Source organism: Phocoena phocoena, chromosome 3 (genome assembly GCF_963924675.1).
Source record: "Phocoena phocoena chromosome 3, mPhoPho1.1, whole genome shotgun sequence".
NCBI classification, from domain to species: domain Eukaryota; kingdom Metazoa; phylum Chordata; class Mammalia; order Artiodactyla; family Phocoenidae; genus Phocoena; species Phocoena phocoena.
Genome location: NC_089221.1, coordinates 130,973,003 through 130,995,122, shown reverse-complemented (window position 1 = coordinate 130,995,122; position 22,120 = coordinate 130,973,003). Strand labels below are relative to the sequence as shown.

The following is a 22,120-nucleotide window of genomic DNA, read 5'->3' as shown; positions in this document are numbered from 1 at the left end:
AGAGCACGCAGAGTCCTGGGGTGGTGGCCGGTGCCTGGAGGGGAGGGGCTGTTGAAAGGAGGATTCCCTGGCTCCTCTCCCAGAGAATTTGACCCAACAGGTCCAGGGATCAAATTTTTCCCTCATTCCAGGTGATCTAGACACTATGCCTTGAAAACCACTCTAGAAAAGTTGTAGGGTCTTTGCTGTCAGACCTTGGAGACTCTGCCTTTTAGGGCGGGTGAATGGGAAGATCCAAAGAGCAACAGTGGTCTCACTAAGATGGGTGGGGGCGTGCGGGGAAGAGCGCCGTGGGAGCGTGGAGGCCCCGGCAATCGCGTGGCCAGCCAGCACAGACAGCAGGCAAAAGCCACCGTGCCAGGTGCTGGCACCACATCGTGCAGCTCCTACTTCACAGACGTGGCTCCTCGTTCGACTGAGGGGTAGGGGGTGTCTGGGCTCAGAAAAGGTCAACTCCAATGGCCCGCTGCGGGGGTCTGACCACCCAGCTGCCGTGTTCTGCATCCACCACCGTGTCCGAGAGGAGGCCACGCTCCCCGGCGCTGCCCCCAGCCAGCGTTTGAGGGAGGTAGGCCCACCCCCGCGAGACGTGCACTCCTCTGGCAGGTGATTTGGCCAGAAGACTGCCTGTTAACACGGCCAGACTTCAGTAGAGCCTCACTGCAGGCTGGGACCCTTCTTCCCCAGCTTCACGGTCTGACAGCTCTCCCCGCCTCCCTGCTCAATTCTTTCCTCAAGTGTTGCCCCAGTAAGTCTCTTGCACGTCTAGTCCCATCTTGGTGTCTGCTTCTTGGAGGACCTGAACAAACACGGGGGAGAAAGCCAATAGAGTGGCAAAGAAATGAAGAGCTTCATGAGGGAAATCAAGATGACACCTTGTCTAGAAAACTCATGCTGGTGTTGGGCGGGGCTCGGCAGATGGCTTAGTTGGGAACGGTCCCTCTAAGTTGCTGTGTGAATCTGAACAAGTAACATCTGATGTTTCTGCCGGCCCAACGCGTGTCTCTCCACCTCTGGTAAAAATGCCCTGATTTTCCACAGGGCCATGGCTCCTGGCCCATCCCGTGGCCAGAGCATCCATCCTACCCTTGCTTCCCCCTTCTTCCAATGGCCACAGTGATTGGTGCAGGATCCAAGGATAAGATTTCAATCCTGGACCTTTGCTGGCTCCACTGGGAAAGAGGTCTTTACTTTCTGCTGGGTTGGGCCAAGCTTGGGATTTCTCAGCCTGAAGCTTCTGGGAGCCAGTCTTGCTACTCGCGGCATGAGGCCAACACAAAAGGAAGCACAGTTAAGCAGGAGAAAAAGAGACTGACATCATTTGAGCTCCCTGGATCCAGGTGTTCACAGCTGAAGCCACAGCTATCCAAGTTTCCTGTGAGAATCAATAAAGCCACCCTTTTCACTTTAAAATGGACTTCTGTCACTTAAAACAGGAGCGCTAATGCTTATGCTTCCCCTCCACAAGCCCCCATATATCCATCTCTAAGCGAGTGGGTGCTCTCAACCGGAGCCAGGAGCCACGCCCAGGATGTGGTGACAGACTGTCTGCCTCCTCCAGCAGGACCAGCTCCATGGGTGTGTGACAAGGGCAAGAGCACAGGGTCCCTCACTCAGAGTCTGTGTTTGTTGTTTGTTTTTTAATACATTTATTTATTTATTTATGGCTGTGCTGGGTCTTTGTTGCTGCTCGCGGGCTTTCTCTAGTTGTGTTGCGCAGGCTTCTCATTGCAGGGGCTTCTCTTTGTTGTGGAGCATGGGCTCCAGTAGTTGCGGCACGCGGGCTCAGGAGTTGTGGCTTGCGGGCTCTACAGCACAGGCTCAGTAGTTGTGGTGCATGGGCTTAGCTGCTCCGTGGCATGTGGGATCTTCCCGGACCAGGGCTCGAACCCGTGTCCCCTGCATTGGCAGGCGGACTCTCAACCACTGCACCACCAGGGAAGTCCTGTGTTTGGTTTAAAGCTCTGCTGTCACTGTCTTTAACTTTCTAGTAATTTTATCTTTGAAACCTGCAAGTGAAATCTGATGGGGGAATAGAGCATGCACGTGAGCAGAGGTGACACATGCTCTGTGAGCATCTGCCGTTCCTTTCTGCCAAGTTCACAGACAGCTACTGTGAGTCCCTGCAAGCACAGAATCCTGGGGTCCCACATGCAGGTGAGTTCAGCAGGACTCAAAGGGAGAACAGGGTGAGTGTGTCGTGGCTGTGACTCAGTGGGGGCGCTGGCATGTCCCAGAGGCCACGCCCTCCTTTCCAATCAGAACTGGCTTCAGCCGCACAAAGAGGAATGCTGGTCAAAGACACAGGAGGGACTGGGGAGCCCTATCATGTCCTTTCTGTGATGCTTCTCTGGATGAGCCAACTACTTCAGCAGAAGATAACAGCACAGAAGCAAAGGGAAGGAGGGGGGCAATCCACAGTTCCTTTCCCTTCAGTTCTTTCTCATTCATCAGTAAGCCCAAGGTAGAGACAGTTGATAGGACGTGTACATTATCAAGAAGTGAAATAAAAACAGCTGAGTTAGTTTTCTGCAGTGTTTCCACTGCTCTGGTAAAAAATACAAATGCATGGACAAGGTTTGAAATACAGACTGTGAAATTTCACCAACTGTGCACAAGTTAAATGCTCTCATTGCCTTTAAAACTGGCACTGCAGAATATAAAGATGAATGGTAAAATTCACACTAATCATTTAAAGTTTTAATTTTTCTCTACTTATAACATTCAAAAGCAAACAAACAAAAACACCACCACAAGGCTAAGAGACCACTGAAAGAAAGTAAAAAGTTTTGTATTTTATACCTCTACTGGCACTTTTTAGATGACGATAAGTTTTTGTTTTTTTAAAAAATTTTTTTACTGAAATATAGTTGATTTACAATGCTGTGTTACCGGCACTTTTTTCTCTGACCTCTGGACCTGGGGTCTGCACGTGCATTTTGCGCCGGGCCCCAATTATGTGGCTTGCCTGGCCCTTCAGACTCACCTCACCCCACGCTGCGGCCGGGGGCTCCACAGGTGGGTAGAATTTGGGCAGGTCCCAGGCGATCTTGGTCATAAACCACTTGAAACTCTTGCAGTTAAGGGAGCTGCGGAGCTTTTTCTGTGCAGTTACATCTCCAGCGGAGAGGTGGCGGTACTCGGGCCGGCGCTGGTAGATGTGCTCCGCGTACTCGTCCATCCACACCTCTGCCACTCGCTTCAGGTTCTGGACGGAATAGGCAGGGGCAAGGGTCAGGCTCTCCGAAGGGCCGAGGAGAAAAGTGGGTACAAAGAGTCCTGGAGGTGGAGGTCAACCTTTCTTATTTTATGCTGCATCAAGGACCACAGCCCCACCGTGTTTTTAAGTCTTCTATATTTCTATTTATTATTTATGCATGTTTTAAGGACTCTACAACTTACGGCTGAATAATACACTGCTGCTGGTTTTCTTGCCCATCTTGCATCCCCTCTTTTTCTACAGATTGCCTCCCACTGATTTTCCTTTGGGGACCCACCCCTGCCTCACTATTATCTCCTGTGGCTGAAGGAAAGGCATATGACCCAGCCTGGCCAATGGGAATATAGATAGCCCAGACATAGGGATTGGCCAGCAGTGGGCATGTGACCTGGGCCAAGCCAATCAGAATCGAGAGGCATCAGTCCTGGTTTTTTTTTTTTTTTTTTTTTTTAGTAACTATGGGGAAGAATTGCTGGGTAAGATCTGGTGGGTAAGATGCCGAGAGCTGCTGGGCCATTTGGAAAGCCTGTCCAAGGTTGAAGTCAACCCAGAATGAGGCAGAGCTGAGGGTTAGAACCGGGAACACATTGCTTCTTTTGGTTCCCGAATCCAGCCATGTCTGAAGCCAGAACTACCTCAGAGCTTTCCATTTACATGAGTCAGTAAATTCCCTTTCTGCTTAACCCATTTGAGTTGGGTTTTGTCACATTCAACTAAGAGTGCTGCCCAAGTTGCCTGGTAAGAACGAATTATAATTTGCAACCAGAAGGTAAAATTCCCTCAGCAGCTGGAATTTTTAACAATCCTTTGAGGTGTTAAGGTTGCTACTTTGATTACAAAACACAAAGATAATCAATACAAAATGACAACCATATTACTGGCAAGTAGAGGCAGCAGCAGGTGAGGAAACATCCTGTTTGTGAGTAGACTTGGAGGAGAGGAAAAGTGAATTCTTCTGTGTAACTGTGATGAAAATCCCTCACTCCACCTGCAGTGTAGATCCCATCTGCGGAGAACCTCTTACTTTTCTTGGAAGAGCAAAGCATCACGGTTCAGGGGAAATTCCCTGTTCCCAACATCTTCCTCCAACCCCAGGCTGTTGCCAGGATACCTCCCCTGCTTTAATTCTCTAGGCTTTATCATATCATTTTCTCCCTACTGCAATCCAGATTTCCTTCTGAAGGGTAAAAGCAAGTTAGCACTTTAGGCTGTTATCAATCACTCACACCTTAGTGTAAATGACTGCCCTAGAAGCAGAAGGTAAGGCTGCGGCTGGCAAATGTTTTCTGTACAGGGCGAGACAGTAAATATTTTAGGCTTTGCAGACCATGTGGTCTCAACTCTGATGTAGCTATAAAGCAGCCCTAGACACTACGTAAGTGAATGGGTGTGGCTGTCAGAAGTTATGGACACTGAAATTTGATTTTTTCATATGTCACAAAATATTATTTTGATTCTTTCCCCCTCAGCTATTTAAAAATGTAAAAACCATCCTTAGCTTACGGGTCACACAAAAATAGTTTGCCAACTCCTGAGTAAGGAGGAAGGAAGCTCACAGGAGGAAGGCCCTGGTATCGAAGCCCAAATCCACCAACTCCTCACTTTTGCTGGCTCTGAGTTTGGGACTGGGAAACTACAAAATTTCCTTGCCACTGTCTCATTTTTTCTGAGTGCTGAAGAGGTCAACAGTGGGTCAGAAATCAGTTCAGGAACATTGTTATCCCCCTCAGGCCCCTGCAGGGCAGAGGCTGGGTTTAATTTAAAACTGTGCCCAGAGGAAGCTGAAGGCCTAAGGGGGGCCTGCACATCTGAAGTCTCCTTCTCCTGCCTTGCCACCCAGGTCCTCTGGCTCACTGTCTGATTTGCTCAAGCCACAGGGACGATGAGAGACCACCGTGGTTTCTTCTCCAACCACAGGCGAGGATGGCCAATCTGACCAAGGAAAGGTGTTGAAATTCACCAGGATTCTTTCTAAAGGATGAAATCAAATAATATTCTAATTTTAAATGATACTTGAATTACTATTTTAATGAATATTGCATTTTCCAGACATGGCTTAGTAAGTCATTTCTCCCAGATCTTGAACTTTTGTACAGTTACTGGGCCAAAGTAAGGGACTTTACGTTTATTTCTATTACCTCTCCCCTTGCTAGAGTCATGAAAAGGACTCTGGGATTTTAGCAGGCGGTGTGCTCCTCTAATCCCTACTCCTAACACCTTCCTAGTTCTGGGTCCCAGTCCTGTCTGAGGCCCCCCTGCTTTTCTTGAGTTTGGATCACAGAGAATTATCCAGAATCTTGGAATAAGTCTCCAAACAAAAATCAACTTTTGTTTTGCCAAGTTTGAGTGGGTTTCTGTTACTGCCTTCCCAAAGGCCCCTTGCCCAGAGGCACAGACGAGAAGGATCTTAGCACATTTAGTAAATAAATTAAGACTGGCTCCTTCTTCTTGAGGCAGGCAAGCTGGTGGCCAGTTCATCCTTCCTGAATTGCTGCTCCACTGCTCCCTGGCTATTTGTCCTTCTGGAATCTGTACACCTTTAGTAAGACTTTGGTTTCCCTCTTTATCTGGCTCTCTTGGGGCTTTTAGGATACCTCTCCTCAAATCTATCAGTATGATGTTCTAGGAGACAACACTCTAGAAGGATCTGGTTGTTAAAACACTGAACACACATGTAAAATATGATCTGCAACTAAGACAGGGTGGTTAGATATTGTAATAAAAAGTTAGGAGAGTTTGATTCAGGCACCTTTGGTCCTACCAACCTACATGGGCACCGCTCAGACTGAGCTGGTTGAAAGTCAACAGGAGGCTGATTCAGTCTGAATCAGGTGAAAAATCAGGTGAAAGAAGGAGTTAACATGTGAAAACCCAGAATTCAGATAAGACATTGAAGTCACCTTTCCAGTCTTGCTAATATTGATGCTGACACTAATACTGCTGATGACAATAGCAGTCGCTATTTAAAGGACGACCACTCTGTGCCAGGCACTGGTCAGACCTAAGTGGGTTTGAATTATGGCTCTAGTTTCTTTGTGCCTCTACATTTCACTGTCCTCATCTCTAAAATGGGGATTAAAAACAAGTGAGAACTAAGTGAGGTAAGTATGTAAGATGCTTTGCACAATGCCTGGCTCAGGAAGTTTTTAATGTGTTACTACAGTTCATCTGTGGATCTATGAACAGGAGGTGGCGGTGCGTCTTTACCGGGCGAGTCTTATATCGATACGTGACAGCTCTGGATAGGGAAAGGATGCTTTTGGGAGTGGTCCTGCTCAGGGGTCAGAGGACTGTCCTAATGGTTCCACAGTCCCTAGTAGTTGGAAGAGTCGCAGTCTTGGGCTTACTGAGCGACTCTGCGGTTTTCCCGCGTGGCTCCTTCCTCTGGGGTTGCCAACGGTATTTCAGATGAAACGTGATTCCTGCCTCTCCTGCTGAACTAGACCTCGCACCCCACGTGAGAGGGCTGTCCCAAGCGCGGATGGCTGGTACGGCTGTCGTTGGAACCTTCGACCACTAGAGGGCATTGCTGGCTCTCTTTTTCCTCAACGCCGGTCCCCATAGCAACGCCGGTCCCCATAGCAGCCCCGGCCGCCTCCAGAGCCCAGCATCCCACCCTTGGATGGAGCTCGGGGAGACAGCTGCCTCTCTGAGCCTCTTGGTCTTTCTTGTAAGTCGCAGGACAAGGGCCCTTCCGAGACCCAGAGGCTACAATTCTGCACATCGTTGATTGTCAGGTGATGGGGGAAGGGGAGGCAGTGGCCTGGGCAGAAGGAGGCTGTGTGGACTGAAGCCAAACAGGCTCGCGGGGGTGGGGTGGGGGGGGTGGGCGCTGTCGGGAGGGGTCTTCACGGGTTGAGGTGGGGGGTCTCCAACAGGCAAATCTGTGTGGTGACCTTTCCAGATCCCACCAAACCTCCCTGCGGCTCTCTTTACCCTCTGGGGACCCTCCCACCTCTTCGTTGTTCTTTTGGGGTCACCTTGATTTTTTTCAAGACCCTTAAGATTTTAAAATTTTGTTATTAAGGTTTAGTGAAATATTAATAACACAAAACAAAAACTTCTGGCTTACATTTCCGTTTGTAGATAGTGCCACTTTAATTCGACCAATGACTGATATAAACCATCTTAAGGCACTAAAACAGTGTGACACAGAATTTTTGGCATGAAAGTGGAGAGGCGGTGAGAAGAGAAAGACGCTAACATTTATTAACCATCGCTGTGCCAGGAGCTTTTAAGTGCCATCTCAGTCTTTCCCAAACACACCACTCCACCTGTATTAAATTTTACCCAACATGTTTCTTTAAATCATCCCTAGTCTAACTTTGTACCTACTTTAGCTTTATCCTAAGTAATAATGTCAGTGAAATCATGAATTTGCTACACTAATCCACATTAATTTCAACACATGGAAATAAAAATGTTGACCACCTAAAATCACCTTATTGGTCACACTTTGGGAAACTGCATTATCTCCTTAATTCTCCCGGCCATGCCAAGAGTTGGAAAAAAATGAGCTTCCTTGAAGCAAAGGAGTGAACAGAGCCTTAGAGCAACCCTTCCAAGATCACAGAGCTAATAAGTGACTAAGGAGGGCTTTAAGTAAGTTCTTCTATGTTTATTTATGTTTCCCACACTGCGAGGCTTGTGGGATCTTAGTTCCCCAGCCAGGGCTTGAACCCATAGCCTCAGCATTGAAAGTGTGGAGTCCCAACCACTGGACCACCAGGGAATTCGCATAAGTAAGTTCTTTTAAACTGGATTTCACCTGGAGGGTGGGGGGAGGGGCACATCCTCACTCCTAGGGACCATTAGGCCTAGGGCATGGGGTGTCTCTGCTCCGCCGATGGTTGTAGGCCAACATCTCACCCCCTAGGAAAGCCACCACCTTACCCGGGCCAGGCTGACTCCGGCGGGGACCTTGTAGGGCACGTACTTCCTGTAGATATGGCCCACCCTGGAGCAGGGAATGTCCTCCATGCGGCCTCCACACATCCACACCTGCAGGGTGAGAAGTGAGAGAAGATGATATTTCTGCCTCCGATTCACGGCCTCCTCAAAGGCGAGCGTTCCTTCGTGCATTCATCGGAAGCATCAGCGTGGACTGTGTACCAAAGCCCCCATTCACAGAACTAGGGACGTAGGAAAACACAGCAGTAAAAACAGCTCACGGCATCGAGTGCTTACTCATGGCCAAACGCTACGATATGGGCTTCGCACGCACAGCTGCACGGAAGCCTCGTCAGAAAACCCATAAAGTAGGTAGTAACGGAGCTCCATTTTACAGATGGAGAAACCGAGGCTCAGAGAAGCTAAGAAACTTCTTTAAGGTCACAGGGTTGGTACATGGTGGAGCCAGAATTCAGAGCCAGCTTGGGCTGACTCTAGAGTCTGAGCTCTGGACAAGTGTGAGAATTGTGAGGGGGTATCGGGGGCTCTGTGGGAAAGACTGTGGTGATCACTTCGTGATGCTGTCCGCAGGTATGACAGGGGACAAGGTGGCACACAGGCTGTGCATTTGCCGACTCTGGCATTAAATGCTGTTGTTTCCTTCTAGATCTTGCTGGGTCACCCTGAGCAGTCCCCTGCCTCCCTGCCCTGACTCTCCTGCAGGGTGGCTCATGGGCAAGGCTGCCTGTGGTGTGGCAGCTGATGCTTCTTGTGTCTCCCTCCACAACCGGTATCACAGAGATCTCCTGAGTTGGAACCCTGGTCTGACAACAGTGTGGGAATTCTTAACAAGTACAATCAAACCACTGAGGGGCCCAGCCTAAACAGACCCCCTCTGGCAGTCCTGGGTTCAAATCCTGACTCAGCCACTATACAGCTTTGTGAGTTGGATCAAGGCACCTAACTTCTCTGAGTCTCAGTTTCCTCACTTGTAAAGGATTAAATGAGGCAGGCTCAGGGGATGCGGTATTGTAGATAAGGTGCTTATTAGCACAGGACCTGGCACCCAGTCACAGCGCTGTGAGATACTACAAATGATGGGTTCATACGTTTGACTGATATTTATGGAGTGCCTGCTACATGCCACACATGCGGCTGGGCACATACAGCAGTGAATAAGTTGGCCAAGGCCCCTGCTCTCATGGAGGCGGAGTGTGGTGGCCAGACTCCGAGAAGCCCCCAATGATCCCTGCCTCCTGCTGTTTGCACCCTCCCAAATGAAGCACATGAGGACTGACCTGTGTAACCAACAGGATACTACAGAAATGACGAAGGACACTGTGGCTCCCACCTTGCTCCCTGGGATCACTTGCTTTGGGGCAGCCAGCTGTCATGTTGTGAGGACACTCAAGCAGCCCCATGGAGAGGTACAGGTGGTGAGGAGCTGAAGCCTCCTGCTAATAGTGCTAACCTTCCCACCACGTGAATGAGCCATCTTAGAAGTGGCTCCTCCAGGGACTTCCCTGCTGGTCCAGTGGCTAAGACTCTGTGCTTCCAATGCAGGGGGCCCGCGTTCCATCCCTGGTCGGGGAACTAGATCCTGCATGCATGCTGCAACTAGGAGTTTGCATGCCGCAACTAAAGATCCCATGTGCTGCAACTAAGACCCAGTGAGACAAATAAATAAATAAATAAATAAATATATTTTAAAAAAGTCTCCTCCAGCCCCAGTCAAGCCTTCAGATGACCACAGCCCTGGCTGATACCCTGACTATAACCTCATGAAAGACCCAGGCAGAACTATTTTGCTAAGCCACGCACAAATCCCTGACCTGCACAAACTCTGAGATAATAACTGTCTATTACGGCTTTAAGAGTATGTTTTCCTGTGGCAGTAGATAACTAATACAGGGACTTTCAGATGGTGATGTGTGATCTATGGAAGCCAAAGCAAGGTAACCGGATGGACTCACTGGATGGATGGATGGGATGCTGTGCTACCCCCACCTGTCAGGGAAAGCCTCACCTAGAAAGGAGTATCTGAGGCGAGACTTAAATGATGAGAAGGTAAAATAAAATAAAGATCTGAAGGGTGAGAGAGCAGGTGGAGAGAAAAGCGAGTGCAAAGGCCCTGGGGTAGGGAGCCAGAGGCCTGGAGCAGAGGTTGCAAAGACAGGAGTGAGGGGAGGGGAGGTCATAGAGGTGAGTGGGACAATCATAAGGGTCTCTTGCAGCAGAACTAGGAGTCTTCACTGCAAGTCTTCAGTGAGGGAGACAACACAATCCACCTCTCTTTTCCAAAGATGACTCTGTGGAGTGCAGGATGGCCTGTAGGGTACAGGATTGGGAGAGGGAAGGTCTATGGGACTTTTGTAGATACAAAGCAGTCATGGCTTAGGGTCTGTGGGATTGTGGCGATGGTGGGACACGGCTGGATTTGGGACATTTATTATTAATTTCATTACTGTATTCCCTCATTTGTGGAGTGAAGAGCAGGAGTGGGAATATCTACAACCCCGCTGCCGTGCAAAAGAGCCTTTTCCACCTTGAACTGCTTGATAGGATTCTGGGGACTTGGCTCCGTATCTTGATTAATTCAGGGGCTCTAGAAGGGCTCCTTGCACACTTGAGGGGCCTCAGTCCCCCATCACTTCCCGCCAGCAACTGTCTCCTCCCCACCCCAGATGTACTCTGTCCTGGGCTTCCCACAGGGGATAGGCATGCGTGGGGCTGCAATTAGTGGAAATGCTGCCTGGAGAAATGCGATTATATTCTGATGTTGGGGGAGAAAAAAACCATCGAGCCAGTCAATAGAACAGAACATTGGTCTTGAGATAATGGGCTCCTGATGGTAGATTAATGTCAAGGCCAAGCCAAGAAGTTTATTTTCAAAGCAGGAGACATTGATCAGGTGCCAGCATCCTGTAACAATAACTCTCCCTTTATACAAAGTGACTGATGTGGAAGCAATGTTTTTGTCTGGTGGATATTGCCCAGGTCGCCGCTGGGCTGCCCTTGCCTTTTGGAAGGCAGAGTAACACTGAGCAGGTGGAGGACACCTTACCCTGCTCTATTTGTGAATGTCTCCTGGGCAGCTGACTAGGCCAGTGTCCAGCTTTCTCGACTCCATATTAAACTCACATTAGCTAATGAGGCTGTGTCTCTGGCTCTGCTTGGCAGGGAACCTTCCTTTATGCAGACGGATTATCAATTTCCAAATCCTTCCCTGTGCTGTGACCTCGGGTTTCTTTGGCCCTGACCACGCTGGCCATCAGCCGGAAGGTTCCTGAGGGACCAGGGTGACCTTGATCTACTCAGAGGTTTGAGGCATCCAAAATGCCCTCAGATTCCTGGGATGTCTGCAGCCCAGGAGGAGTGCTGGCTTTGGACGATGGGTTTACTCCACGGCTTCCCTGCCCTGAACATGACTCTCTTGACGGCTGAGTCAGAACTCGAACTGCCTTTAGAGAGACGCACACCTGTTCAGCAAAAGCTGCTACCAAGCCCTGAGTCCTCTGGGAGCACCTGAGCCGTCTGAGAGGGGCCCAGCTCAGGGTACACTCAACCCTTCAGAACTCCCTCTGGCCCCCCAGAACACATCACACACAGCGGGCACCACCCCTATGGTGTTTGCTGCTTATCTGGCAGGATCCCCAGACTGGAGGGGACTCTCCATCCTGGGACATGATAAAAGCTGGAGGCATGCAATTACAGCATGACTTGCCGTGGGCTGGGGAGCTGGGCAGATCTGGTCCTGGACTCCAGGTTCAGCTCATGGTCCATGTCACCTACCTGTGTACCTTCAGGCCCACCTCCCTCCCTTCACAGCTGAGGCAGCAGCCACCCAAGACCCACAGAAACCACAGCACTGTTTTCCTATCCCAACGCCACCAGTGCAGCCGTGTGACCTGGGGATGACGGTCACTGCTACCTTGCAAGGCTGCTGAGATGGACTGAGACAAGCTGTGAAGAGCGCTCAGCCTGACGCCTGGCCATAGCAAACCTGATTAATGTTAGTCATTTCTATTTGCGAAAGAACGAGAAATACCACCACCTTGAAATGATACAGTATTTGCCCTTCTGCCCAACACCATGGTATTTTTTTATCCTATGGCCTGATTTCCCAAATGGATAAAGTGAAGCTCAGAGACATGATGGAGTTTTTCAAACAGACTTCGTGGCAGAACCTGCAACTGACCAGGAGAATGACAGTGCCAGGTGGGTGGGGTACCGTCACAGGGCTTGGTTGCCTGAGGGTCTTCGCCTCTCCCCCAAGTAATACACTGGCAGAAGAGCCCAGCTGGTGGCAGAGAGAAGGGGAGCTGCAGAGCTGTCAGCAGCTGCAACCGTGTTTGGCCGGGACCCCGTCATATATGGATGGGGACAAAGACAGGCCACTGAGATGACATCTTGCAGCCCCTCTCTGCTGTCAGCTTTCTTCCCTCCCTCCCCTCCATGCCCTTCCTAGTCTCCATCCCCGCAGGGGGTGCAGCTGTCTGCTCCGGGAGCCTTGTTCCACCATAAGGAGTTTCCAAACACACCCTGCCATCTCGTTCCTTGGTGCTGTTTTCTTCTGTGGAACAGTCTTCTCCCTGGAAGCACCATGCCACTAGACAAGTACAAATCTAATTGTAAAAGCTTGCTCCCCATTCATTTCACTGCTGCTTTGATTTACTTTATTAGCAAACTTCTTTTGTGTGATGACAGGCTTCATTACAGTGTCTATAAAAGACAATTAGTCGCTCTTACCTCCTAAACTGAGGAGGAAAGAAACGAGTGGTGATGAGCTTCAGGAAGACACAGTGGGCCCCGGTGAGTGCGTGGCAAAGGGGCCATCCTGCTGAGGGGACCGCAAGTGAGCAGGGGTGGGGCGAAACCTCTCTCTCAAGGAAACTGCTGCCTGGAAACCAGTCAGTAATGGATGGGCACCCTACCTGCCCAGGGAGGGGAGAAGACACCGGTCAGCCATGGCTTTTGCTGCTGGCAGCTCGGCTGAGGACCCCGATGAAGTCCAAACCCTGTTCAGTTGCGCTTGGGAGCTGCACCATTAATATGCAATTAAAAGAATAATTGCCACCAATTATCCTGCATTATCTCTGAGCTTAGGAAGAACACAGCGTAGCCGTGATGAGCTTGGTTCTGGCTCTTAAGCAAGTTTCATGAATCTGAAAGCCTCAGTTTCCTCACCTGCAGTATGGGATGTATTATTATGCCTCCCTCCTAGGGTTGTGATGAGGCTGGAATGAGGTAATTCTGAAGCATAGACGACTCTGAGCAATCCTAATGGTGCTACCTGGGCACATGGTGGCTGGCGCTACTGGTGGTGGGCGCCACAAATATGCCACGCAGTTTCCCTTCAGAAAAGAAGGAATGGTGTTGGATCCATGTCTTCTGTAAGTTCATATGATTTTGAACATATTAGTTTGTTTTGAACAACAAGATACTGTTTCAGGAAGTCTCACCAGCATGAAAGGATCTCACTCATGTTAATATTAGATGCTTATACTGGTTACAGGGTACAGTTGGTAAAAGAGCAGGAAAAAACCCAATTTTATTTTTCTTTTAAAAATCCATTTAAATTTACTTCTAGATTAATATATGATTTTATATAATATAGTATTAAGCATATGTGTAGCTAAATTAATAAATTGAATATCTGACTGTTTCAACAGTATCCTGGGGCTTCCCTGGTGGCACAGTAGTTAAGAAGCCGCCTGCCAATGCAGGGGACACGGGTTCGAGCTCTGGTCCGGGAGGATCCTACATGCCACAGAGCAGCTAAGCCCATGTGCCACAGCTACTGACCTGCGCTCTGGAGCCCGCGAGCCACAACTACTGAGCCCACGTGCTGTAACTACTGAAGCCCACGCACCTAGAGGCCGTGCTCGGCAACAAGAGAAGCTACCGCAATGAGCAGCCTGTGCACCACCAACGAAGAGTAGCCCCTGATCACCGCAACTAGAGAAAGCTCGTGTGCAGCAACAAAGACGCAATGCAGCCAAAAATAAATAAATTAATTAATTAAATAAAGAAAAACAATACCCTGAGGTGTTTTTTTGTGTGTGTGTGCGGTACACGGGCCTCTCACTGTTGTGGCCTCTCCTGTTGCAGAGCACAGGCTCTGGACATGCAGGCTCAGCGGCCATGGCTCACGGGCCCAGCCGCTTCGTGGCATGTGGGATCTTCCCGGACCGGGGCACGAACCCGTGTCCCCTGCATCGACAGGCGGACTCTCAACCACTGCGCCACCAGGGAAGCCCTCCTGAGGTGTTTATAGTCAACTTGGCCAAAAAATGGGGGGTGGTTGCCTTACATTAGGGCTTTTTTTTTCCTTTAATAAATGAATTCACTTAAGTTGCAGGATCTGTTAGGTTTTGGTTCATATTTGAAATAGCACAATCTCCCAACCACCCAGTGAGGGAGGTACTGGCATGCCTCTTACACATGAGGAAAGCGAGGCCTAGCGAGGTCCAGTGCCTTCCCCAGGGCTCCTCAGCTCATAAGTGGCAGAGCCCAGAGTGGATTCCAGGGTGGGGGCCCGCAGAACTAGGCAGATCTGAGACTGCACCTTTGATCTTTCTAAAGCCTGGTCCTGACCCTATCATGGTCTTCCACAAAGACCCCTCTTGGCATTTGTATTATCTGCAGGACAAAGGGGTTACCCTGGGCTTGCAGTCAAGGTCTCTGCCCCCTGCTCTGGTCACCTCCGATCCCCTCCACACCCCCTGGACACCACATGTGCCTGCTGCTGAGAGCCAGCTGCAGTGCACTCACATTTCTGCTCTCTTGGGCACATGTGCTTTTCTTTCCATGAACAATGCAGCCCAGTAAAACATTCATTCGTTCATTCATTCATTCACACATAGCCTGGTCACTGGTCAGCCTTGCTCTAAAACCCTACTGGAAGAGATGGAGGCTTCCCTGGTGGCTCAGTGGTTAAGAATCTGCCTGCCAATGCAGGGGACACGGGTTCGAGCCCTGGTCTTCAAAGACCTCACATGTTGCGGAGCAACTAGGCCCGTGAGCCACAACTACTGAGCCTGCGCATCTGGAGCCTGTGTTCTGCAACGGGAGAGGCCGTGACAGTGAGAGGCCCGCACACCGCGATGAAGAGTGGCCCCCGCTCGCCGCAACTGCAGAAAGCCCTCACACAGAAACGAAGACCCCAAAAGATAAATTAATTAATTAAAAAAAAAAAGAAGAGATGGAACAGAAACTGGCAGCCAAGGGTGGACCAATGACATAGAGCCTTGAAAGTGGGGTGAAGGTGTTGGTACCTGTGGGCCAACCCTGCCAACCAACCTACCCATTACTCTATCTTTCCACACCCCAGCCTGAGCATCCACTCTGTACAAGACCTTACCTACTGATTACAGCCAAGATTTTCAGTCTCGAGTGAGCATCAGAGTCACCCGGAGAGCTTGCTAAAACACAGACTGCTGGGTCCCACCCCTAGGATGTCTGACTCAGCAGGTCTCCGTGGGATCTGAGAATTTACATTTCTAACAAGTTCCCAGGTGATGCTGGTGCTGCTGGGCTGGGGACCACACTTTGAGAACTAGTGCCTCCTGGATTAGTGACAGCCCCTCTCAGGACAGTGGTGCCTGCCAGTTCACACTGTGTCTCTAGACAGCCCTGTGAGTTTGGGGTTATTAGTGTCCTTTCAATGAGGAAGTAAAGGTTCAGCAGAAAGGGCAGGTGAACTGTCCCAGGTCTCACTCAGAGTTCATTCCAGAGCTGGGCCTGGAGCCAAGGTCTTTGGCCTCTGTCTTGCCGGCCTCAAAGCTCCTTCCACACCTGTCTTCCTGCAACTGCAGCCCATACACATCGACCACAATGCCAACGTTAACAGCTATCATAATTGATAATTTACAATATGCCAGGCACTGAGCTAATCTTTTAACACATTTTGATTAATAGTATGCTCACACCGACACTATGCAATAAGGATCATTCTATTGCCACTTTACAGATGAAGAAGTCCAGAGAGGTTAAGTCACTTTCCCAAGGTCACACAGCCACTAGCTGATGGAGCTTTCACCTGAACCCAGGTGGTTTGATTCCAAAGCCAATGTACTATCCCGCGTCGTTCTGCCTCCTTTTTTCTTTTTTTTTGCGGTACGCGGGCCTCTCACTGTTGTGGCCTCTCCCGTTGCGGAGCACAGGCTCCGGACATGCAGGCTCAGCCGCCATGGCTCACGGGCCTAGCCGCTCCGCGGCATGTGGCATCTTCCCGGACCAGGGCACGAACCCGTGTCCCCTGCATTGGCAGGCGGACTCTCAACCACTGCGCCACCAGGGAAGCCCCCTGCCTCCTTTTTTAACACGAAGGTTCTGATCCAAACAGCTACCATTCACTGACTGCCTTCTTTTTGTCTGTCTCCAGGCTAAACAAACGTTTTATACCATTTAACTTTTTATTTTTATTTTTGGCCTCGCCTTGTGGCATGTGGGATCCCTGACCAGGGATCGAACCTGTGCCCCTGCATTGAGAGACGGAGTCTTAACCACTGGACTGCCGGGGAAGTCCCTACCATTTAGTTTTTATAACAAACCTCTGAAGAAGTTGTTATCTCCATTTTTAGCAATAAAAGACCGAGGCATGAAGAGATGGGCACGTGGCTGGTTAGGGAGCGAGGTACCACAGGTGACCCTCGGGCTTCCGAGCCATCTTCCTGGAGGAATGGTGGGAGGGGCAGAGACACCCATGGAATTTCAAATGGCTACTCAAAGTCAGGAGTAGAATGCCTTCCCTGTTCTTGGCAGACAGCTCTTAGAAAGTCTGGGTACATGTGGCTGGGAGGAAAATTCTACATGCGGCAGAGCAAGTTCCCAGCATCCTCGGATAACCCAGCGAAGGAAGGAGCTAGCGCCGGGTTCCCGGCAGCGACACTGCAGCTGGTCTGAGTCAGAGGGGGCTGGGAGCGGGTGGTGGAAGGGATGGGGAGAGGCGATGGCAGGCTGGCACTTGCGTGGGGGCCCCGAAGGCCCTCCTGGGTGGCAACTTAACCCCCTCGGGGCTGGTCCTGACTTCTGGGGCCTCCCTGTAGCAGTGGCCTCTCTCTAGGCTGCCCCCTCCCACCAGGTGGAATGAAATGAGCACTGGGCTTAGAGTCAGGACTCTGGGATTTAGCCCTGGCTCTGCCACCTTCCAGCTGAGGGACCCTGGCCCTGTCCCCTAAGAACCTGGGGCACCAGGTCACAACATCACTCCTCACCCGCTTCTGGTGGGCATACTACTTCCTTTTCATACACCCTATTTCCCTCAACCCCCCTGATGACACGTGAGCTCCAAGGAAGGAAAATCTGAGAGTTTCCTTTTTTAAAATCTGCCCACAGCAGTCTGGGGCTGGGTTGGCCTTTGGTAACTGTATCAGTGTTGGACTAGGCAGACCCACCCACCACTGAGGCCTCCTGCCTCTGCTCAGATGTGGTGGGTTTCCCTCTCGGAACAAGGCTTTCCCTCGTTCCCTCGTGTGGCTTTCTGTCACTCCCTTGCTCAAGCGAGCCTGCCCCAAGGGACCTTCTGAACGTCTCCATCTTTCTCTCCAAGGGCAGCAGGCTGCTGCCCTTGTCTCCTGGAACAGACCCTGCAGAGGTGCGCTTGGGGTCTCCATCCTTCCCTGGGGGTCTCCTCACCGTGACTCCCTTCTCTGTAGACCTCACTTGGGGGAGAATCTCATCCCTGAACTTGCAAATGGCCCAAACGAAGCACTGGGATGTCTATGGGGCGGAGGAGGGGTGGGCCGGGAGGCTGAAGAAACAACAGTCTTCCCTTCTTCTCGGTTAAAAAAAAATATTAATTTTTCTCCTGATTACAGAAGTGATATGTACTGATGATGAACGCATTCAATGTTACAGAAACAATGAAGCAGAAAGGGACAGCCACACTGTAGCCCTCCCACCCCCGATGCCCCAAGGGATGGGAAGCTTCCGGGGCACCGTGGGTCAGAGTACATCAAGGCAAAGGATCAGTCTGAAGTCAGACAGCAGGGCTGAAATCCCTGTTCCAACCACGTGACATTGTGGAAGGATTTAACCCAAGACTCAGTTTCCTCATCTATAAAATGGGGGGGCACGGGGCCCCACGTTACTGCATGTGGGTGCTCAGTAAACTAGAAGGAGATTCTTCTCAGTTTTTTTTTGTTTGCATTTGTCATATTTTTAAGTTTAAACACGAGACTATATATACATACATAAAAACAAAATTTTCACATCTTTTTTTAAAACTTAATTTTGGAGGCATCTAACTTCTTTTACATAATGTTTCACTGTTGGGATGTGCTTTAACTTATTTATCCCCTAAGGATGTACATTTAGGTCATTTTCAGTCTTCCCCTTTCGTAAGTAATGCTTCAACAGATAGCTCCTACCTCAATCTTTGCTCTATCTCTCTTGGCTAAACTCCTGGGCGTGAAATTTTGGGTAAAAGAATGTGCTTGCTTTGAAATGTAACGGATTCTGCCAAACTGCTAACAAAAGATATATCCACTTACATTGCGTCAAGGCCCACATCTTTCTCACGCCAGCTCAGCCACGTTGTCCCATGGACACTTCTCCTCTCCTGGACCTCAAAGTTGAAGACATCGTAACTTCAGCCTCCTGGGGACACTGTGCAGGTCCCTTTTCTGCTGGTCCTGCCGCCACCACCTCTAATCCAACCACCCTCTCATCCACGTAAGGCCAAGGGCTTTCTACACAGCATCTTATTCGAGCCTCTCTTGGGTAGGAAGGAAAACTCTATCAGCACCATCTGGGATGTGAGGGCCAGAGAGATCAAGCAATTGGTCCAGGGTCTCCAGGTGGACAGAGAGCAGAGACGAGAAGCCAGTGCCCTCCCTTCTCACTGAGTACCTCTCCTGCCACATCGCCATCACCCAAAGATGCAGATGTAAGCCTGGGAAGGGCAGGATGAAGGAAGTTATATAAGATAGGAATTGATGCCACTAACAGTTATCTAAAACACCTATTCTGGGCCAGAAACTGGGGTATAGAGATGGACAAAACCCACTCCCTGCCTCGAGGAAGCTCAGAGTGCAGTGGGGGAGACAGGCCAACCCTTGGGTCCTGTCAACAGGAGGTACTGGGTGCCATGCTGGGAGTGACATTCGGGTGGTCCCTAAGCATCACAGGGAGCTCAGGTAAGGCTGAGAGGACGCCATATAGATGAGCTGAACCCAGAAGGATGACTGTGGGTTGGCCAGACTAAGGAAGGGCATTTCAGGAAAAATGAACAGTGCGTGCCTTCAAAGATAGCCAGGCATGTGAGCCTGGGGCTTGTAAGCTGTTCTGTATGGCTGGGTCAGGTGGGCATCGGTGGTTTGCCCCGCCCCACCTCCATTCCCCCTTCTGCACACAATGCCTGGGCTTTCCTTTAGGGAGCCAGCTCATCCCACTTTCCCAGCTCCAGGATGGGCATGTGACCATTCAGACTCGCTGCAGTTGACAGATCAGAACATTGCTCAGTGAGGGGCAAGGGACCAGAAGGCCAATGAGACTCGACTTGGGGACTTACTACAGGAATGATGGGAAATAGAAACTCTTTTCCCACTGGGCTGCTGGGTATTTCCACAAGTGAAAACTTGCCTAAGAGGAAAGCCAACCCAGATGAAAGCAGAGCTGAGGGACTAAGCGAAATGGAGCCTAGATGAGATGGGTTAGTCCCTGGATCCAGCCGGGTCTGGAGGATCTACCCTGGAATTTCAGTTGTGTGGGCCAATCAATTCTGATTTTTTTGCTTAAGTCAGACTGGGGTCAGATTGACTGGGATTTTGGTGACCTGTTACCAAGCGTCCAGACTAACGCAATGCGGAGGAGAGTGGAGAGAAAGCAAGGGGCGGTAAGCAGCTCATGGAGGTGGGTGTAGGCCAGGCTACAGGGTTAAAGATTTATCCGCCCACTAGAACTGGGAAGAGTCTAACTGCCAAGCAGGAGAACTCTCATATGTGACTGTGCCTTTTGGAAAAAGAAGCTCTATTGGCTGAGAGAGAGAGGGGAAAAAAAAGAGTCAATGACTCTCCTAGAAATTTCAGAGCCTTCGGAACATCTTTTCTGGGGTTTTCCCATCGGGATAGATGGCCTGGTCTGAAATTGGAGCCAAATTATTAATCCATCAGCCCTGATGGCACGTATCAATTTGTCTTTTTTTTTAACGTATCAATTTATCTTAATTTCTGAAAATACACTCATGCCTTTCAGACCAGTCTCTCTTCTCTGTCACCAAGAAGAAAAGGGATCTCAGTAGAGATTAATCAGAGGGAATTTGGCCCTTCGTAAATGCCCTGCTCTGGCTGAAACAGAACAACCGGCATTCCAGGGAGGTGTTGCCGGCAGACGAACGGGCTCTCCTGTGCCCTCAGCGCTGTGGGCAGGCCTTCCGCGGGGGCCCGGGAGACAGTGCACTGGCAGAGGGGCTGCTGCCGGCTCCAGGAACTCGCGCTCTCAAAGCCCGGAGAGAGAAAGCCCAGGGAGAAATGTCTCCCTTTCAGACCTGGGGGACTCCTCATTACACTGTCTCATCTCCTCTCCTGAGTGAAGGAGATAATTGGATCAAATGGCAACAGGAGCCAGCCTCCCTCCTCCTCCCGGATGAGAGACTTCCAATACGGCTTCATTACCGTGTCTTTTGTAAATAAACTGTGGTGGGAAAATGCCAATTGTTCTGCCATAATTGCCTGATGAGCATCATCAAATGGGTCTTTGAAACGCACAGACTGAAATTATTTTGGGTTTAGAAACTCCTTTGTGCTCATTTTTCTCCAATCACTCTTCTCCGTGGAGGGAGTTTCTGAAGGGGAACTTCTTGACCAAGGAGGCTGGTTCTGGCCAGTATTACGCCTGCTCTGAGTATTCAACCAACAATTATTTACTAAGTGCCTTCTCCCGGTCAGGCAACCCTTTTGGTTCTTGGGATACAACAGACAAAGATGGTTACCCTACTGAAGTTTACATTCTGGTGAGAACTAAGAACACTGATGTGCCCATTTCTGGGAACAAACTTAGTAGAAAACTTCATAAATTAAGTTTGTTTAATTGACAGATTGAGGAACTGTGAAGTTAAAACTCTTCTGATTCCTTGTATGTGATTCCACTGTAAGGATGTGACATTTGGAAAATTAGATTGCATGGGCTAGGGATACTAAATAAATGACATATGTGCCATCACTCACCAAACCTGCACCCAGGGCAGACATCACTAATCAATCACCACTCCTTTTCTGATAAGCTCAGACACAGCCTCGCAATACATATTAACACAGAACTGGGGCAGCTCCTACTGATGGATCAGAGTTGGCTGGGAGAGCAAACCTATTTCTGACTTAGACTGTTACTAGTTCACTTCATTGAGAGGCTGCAGGATATCCTAGTAAGTTAACCCCAGGAGGAGGCAAAAACTGAGAAGAAGAGTAAGAGATTACAGCCAACCTCTTAGGCTAGTTTTCCTCTCAAGTGCTCTCACGTCCCTGCAGAGGCCTATACAACATGGCGGGTGAGAGCATGGGCTTTGCAGTTGGGCAGACCTAGGTTCAGGTCCTGGTTCTGTTAGTGTCAACTGTGTGGGACCTGGGTCTGAGTTCCACCTGCCCCCCCTGTGAAATGTTTATAATAATGATACCACCCTCCTAGGGTTGCTTTGAGGATTAAATAAGCCAACACTTGTGAAGGGCTCCACACAGGGTACTGCCAGCTCTGATCATGGCTGCATTTGAGTTGCCGCACACCAGGGTGGATGCACAGTTGTTGACAGCTGGCATCCGCTCTGACTGATTGGTGCTTGTGTCATCATTGTTGTTAAATATTTTTAATATCACCCCTGGATTTTAATATTAGTTTTATTTAGGGGGCTGGCCCCCTTATGGGAGACAACTTCAGAAGTCTGAAGGTAAAATGGACATAGACTGCCTTTCAAATCAAAATAATGTTTCAGTAGAATAACAGGTTGTTTTCTTGCTAATCAAGAATTTATGTCCCCCAGTTCTGAACGGCTCACCCAGTGGCATACACAAGGAC

General features: G+C 49.8%; 1 protein-coding gene across 1 annotated transcript in view; it reads right to left on the bottom strand.

Annotated features, from left to right (window-relative positions):
* GALNT10 (polypeptide N-acetylgalactosaminyltransferase 10) overlaps positions 1-22,120 on the bottom strand; it is a 223,161-nt gene that overhangs the window by 5,783 nt on the left and 195,258 nt on the right. Inside the window, exons 8-9 of the mRNA XM_065874259.1 lie at positions 8,114-8,221; positions 2,987-3,208 (exon numbers count right to left, since the gene is read on the bottom strand). Of these exons, the coding sequence (XP_065730331.1) occupies positions 2,987-3,208; positions 8,114-8,221 (330 nt within the window). The remainder of the gene's footprint in view (positions 1-2,986; positions 3,209-8,113; positions 8,222-22,120) is intronic.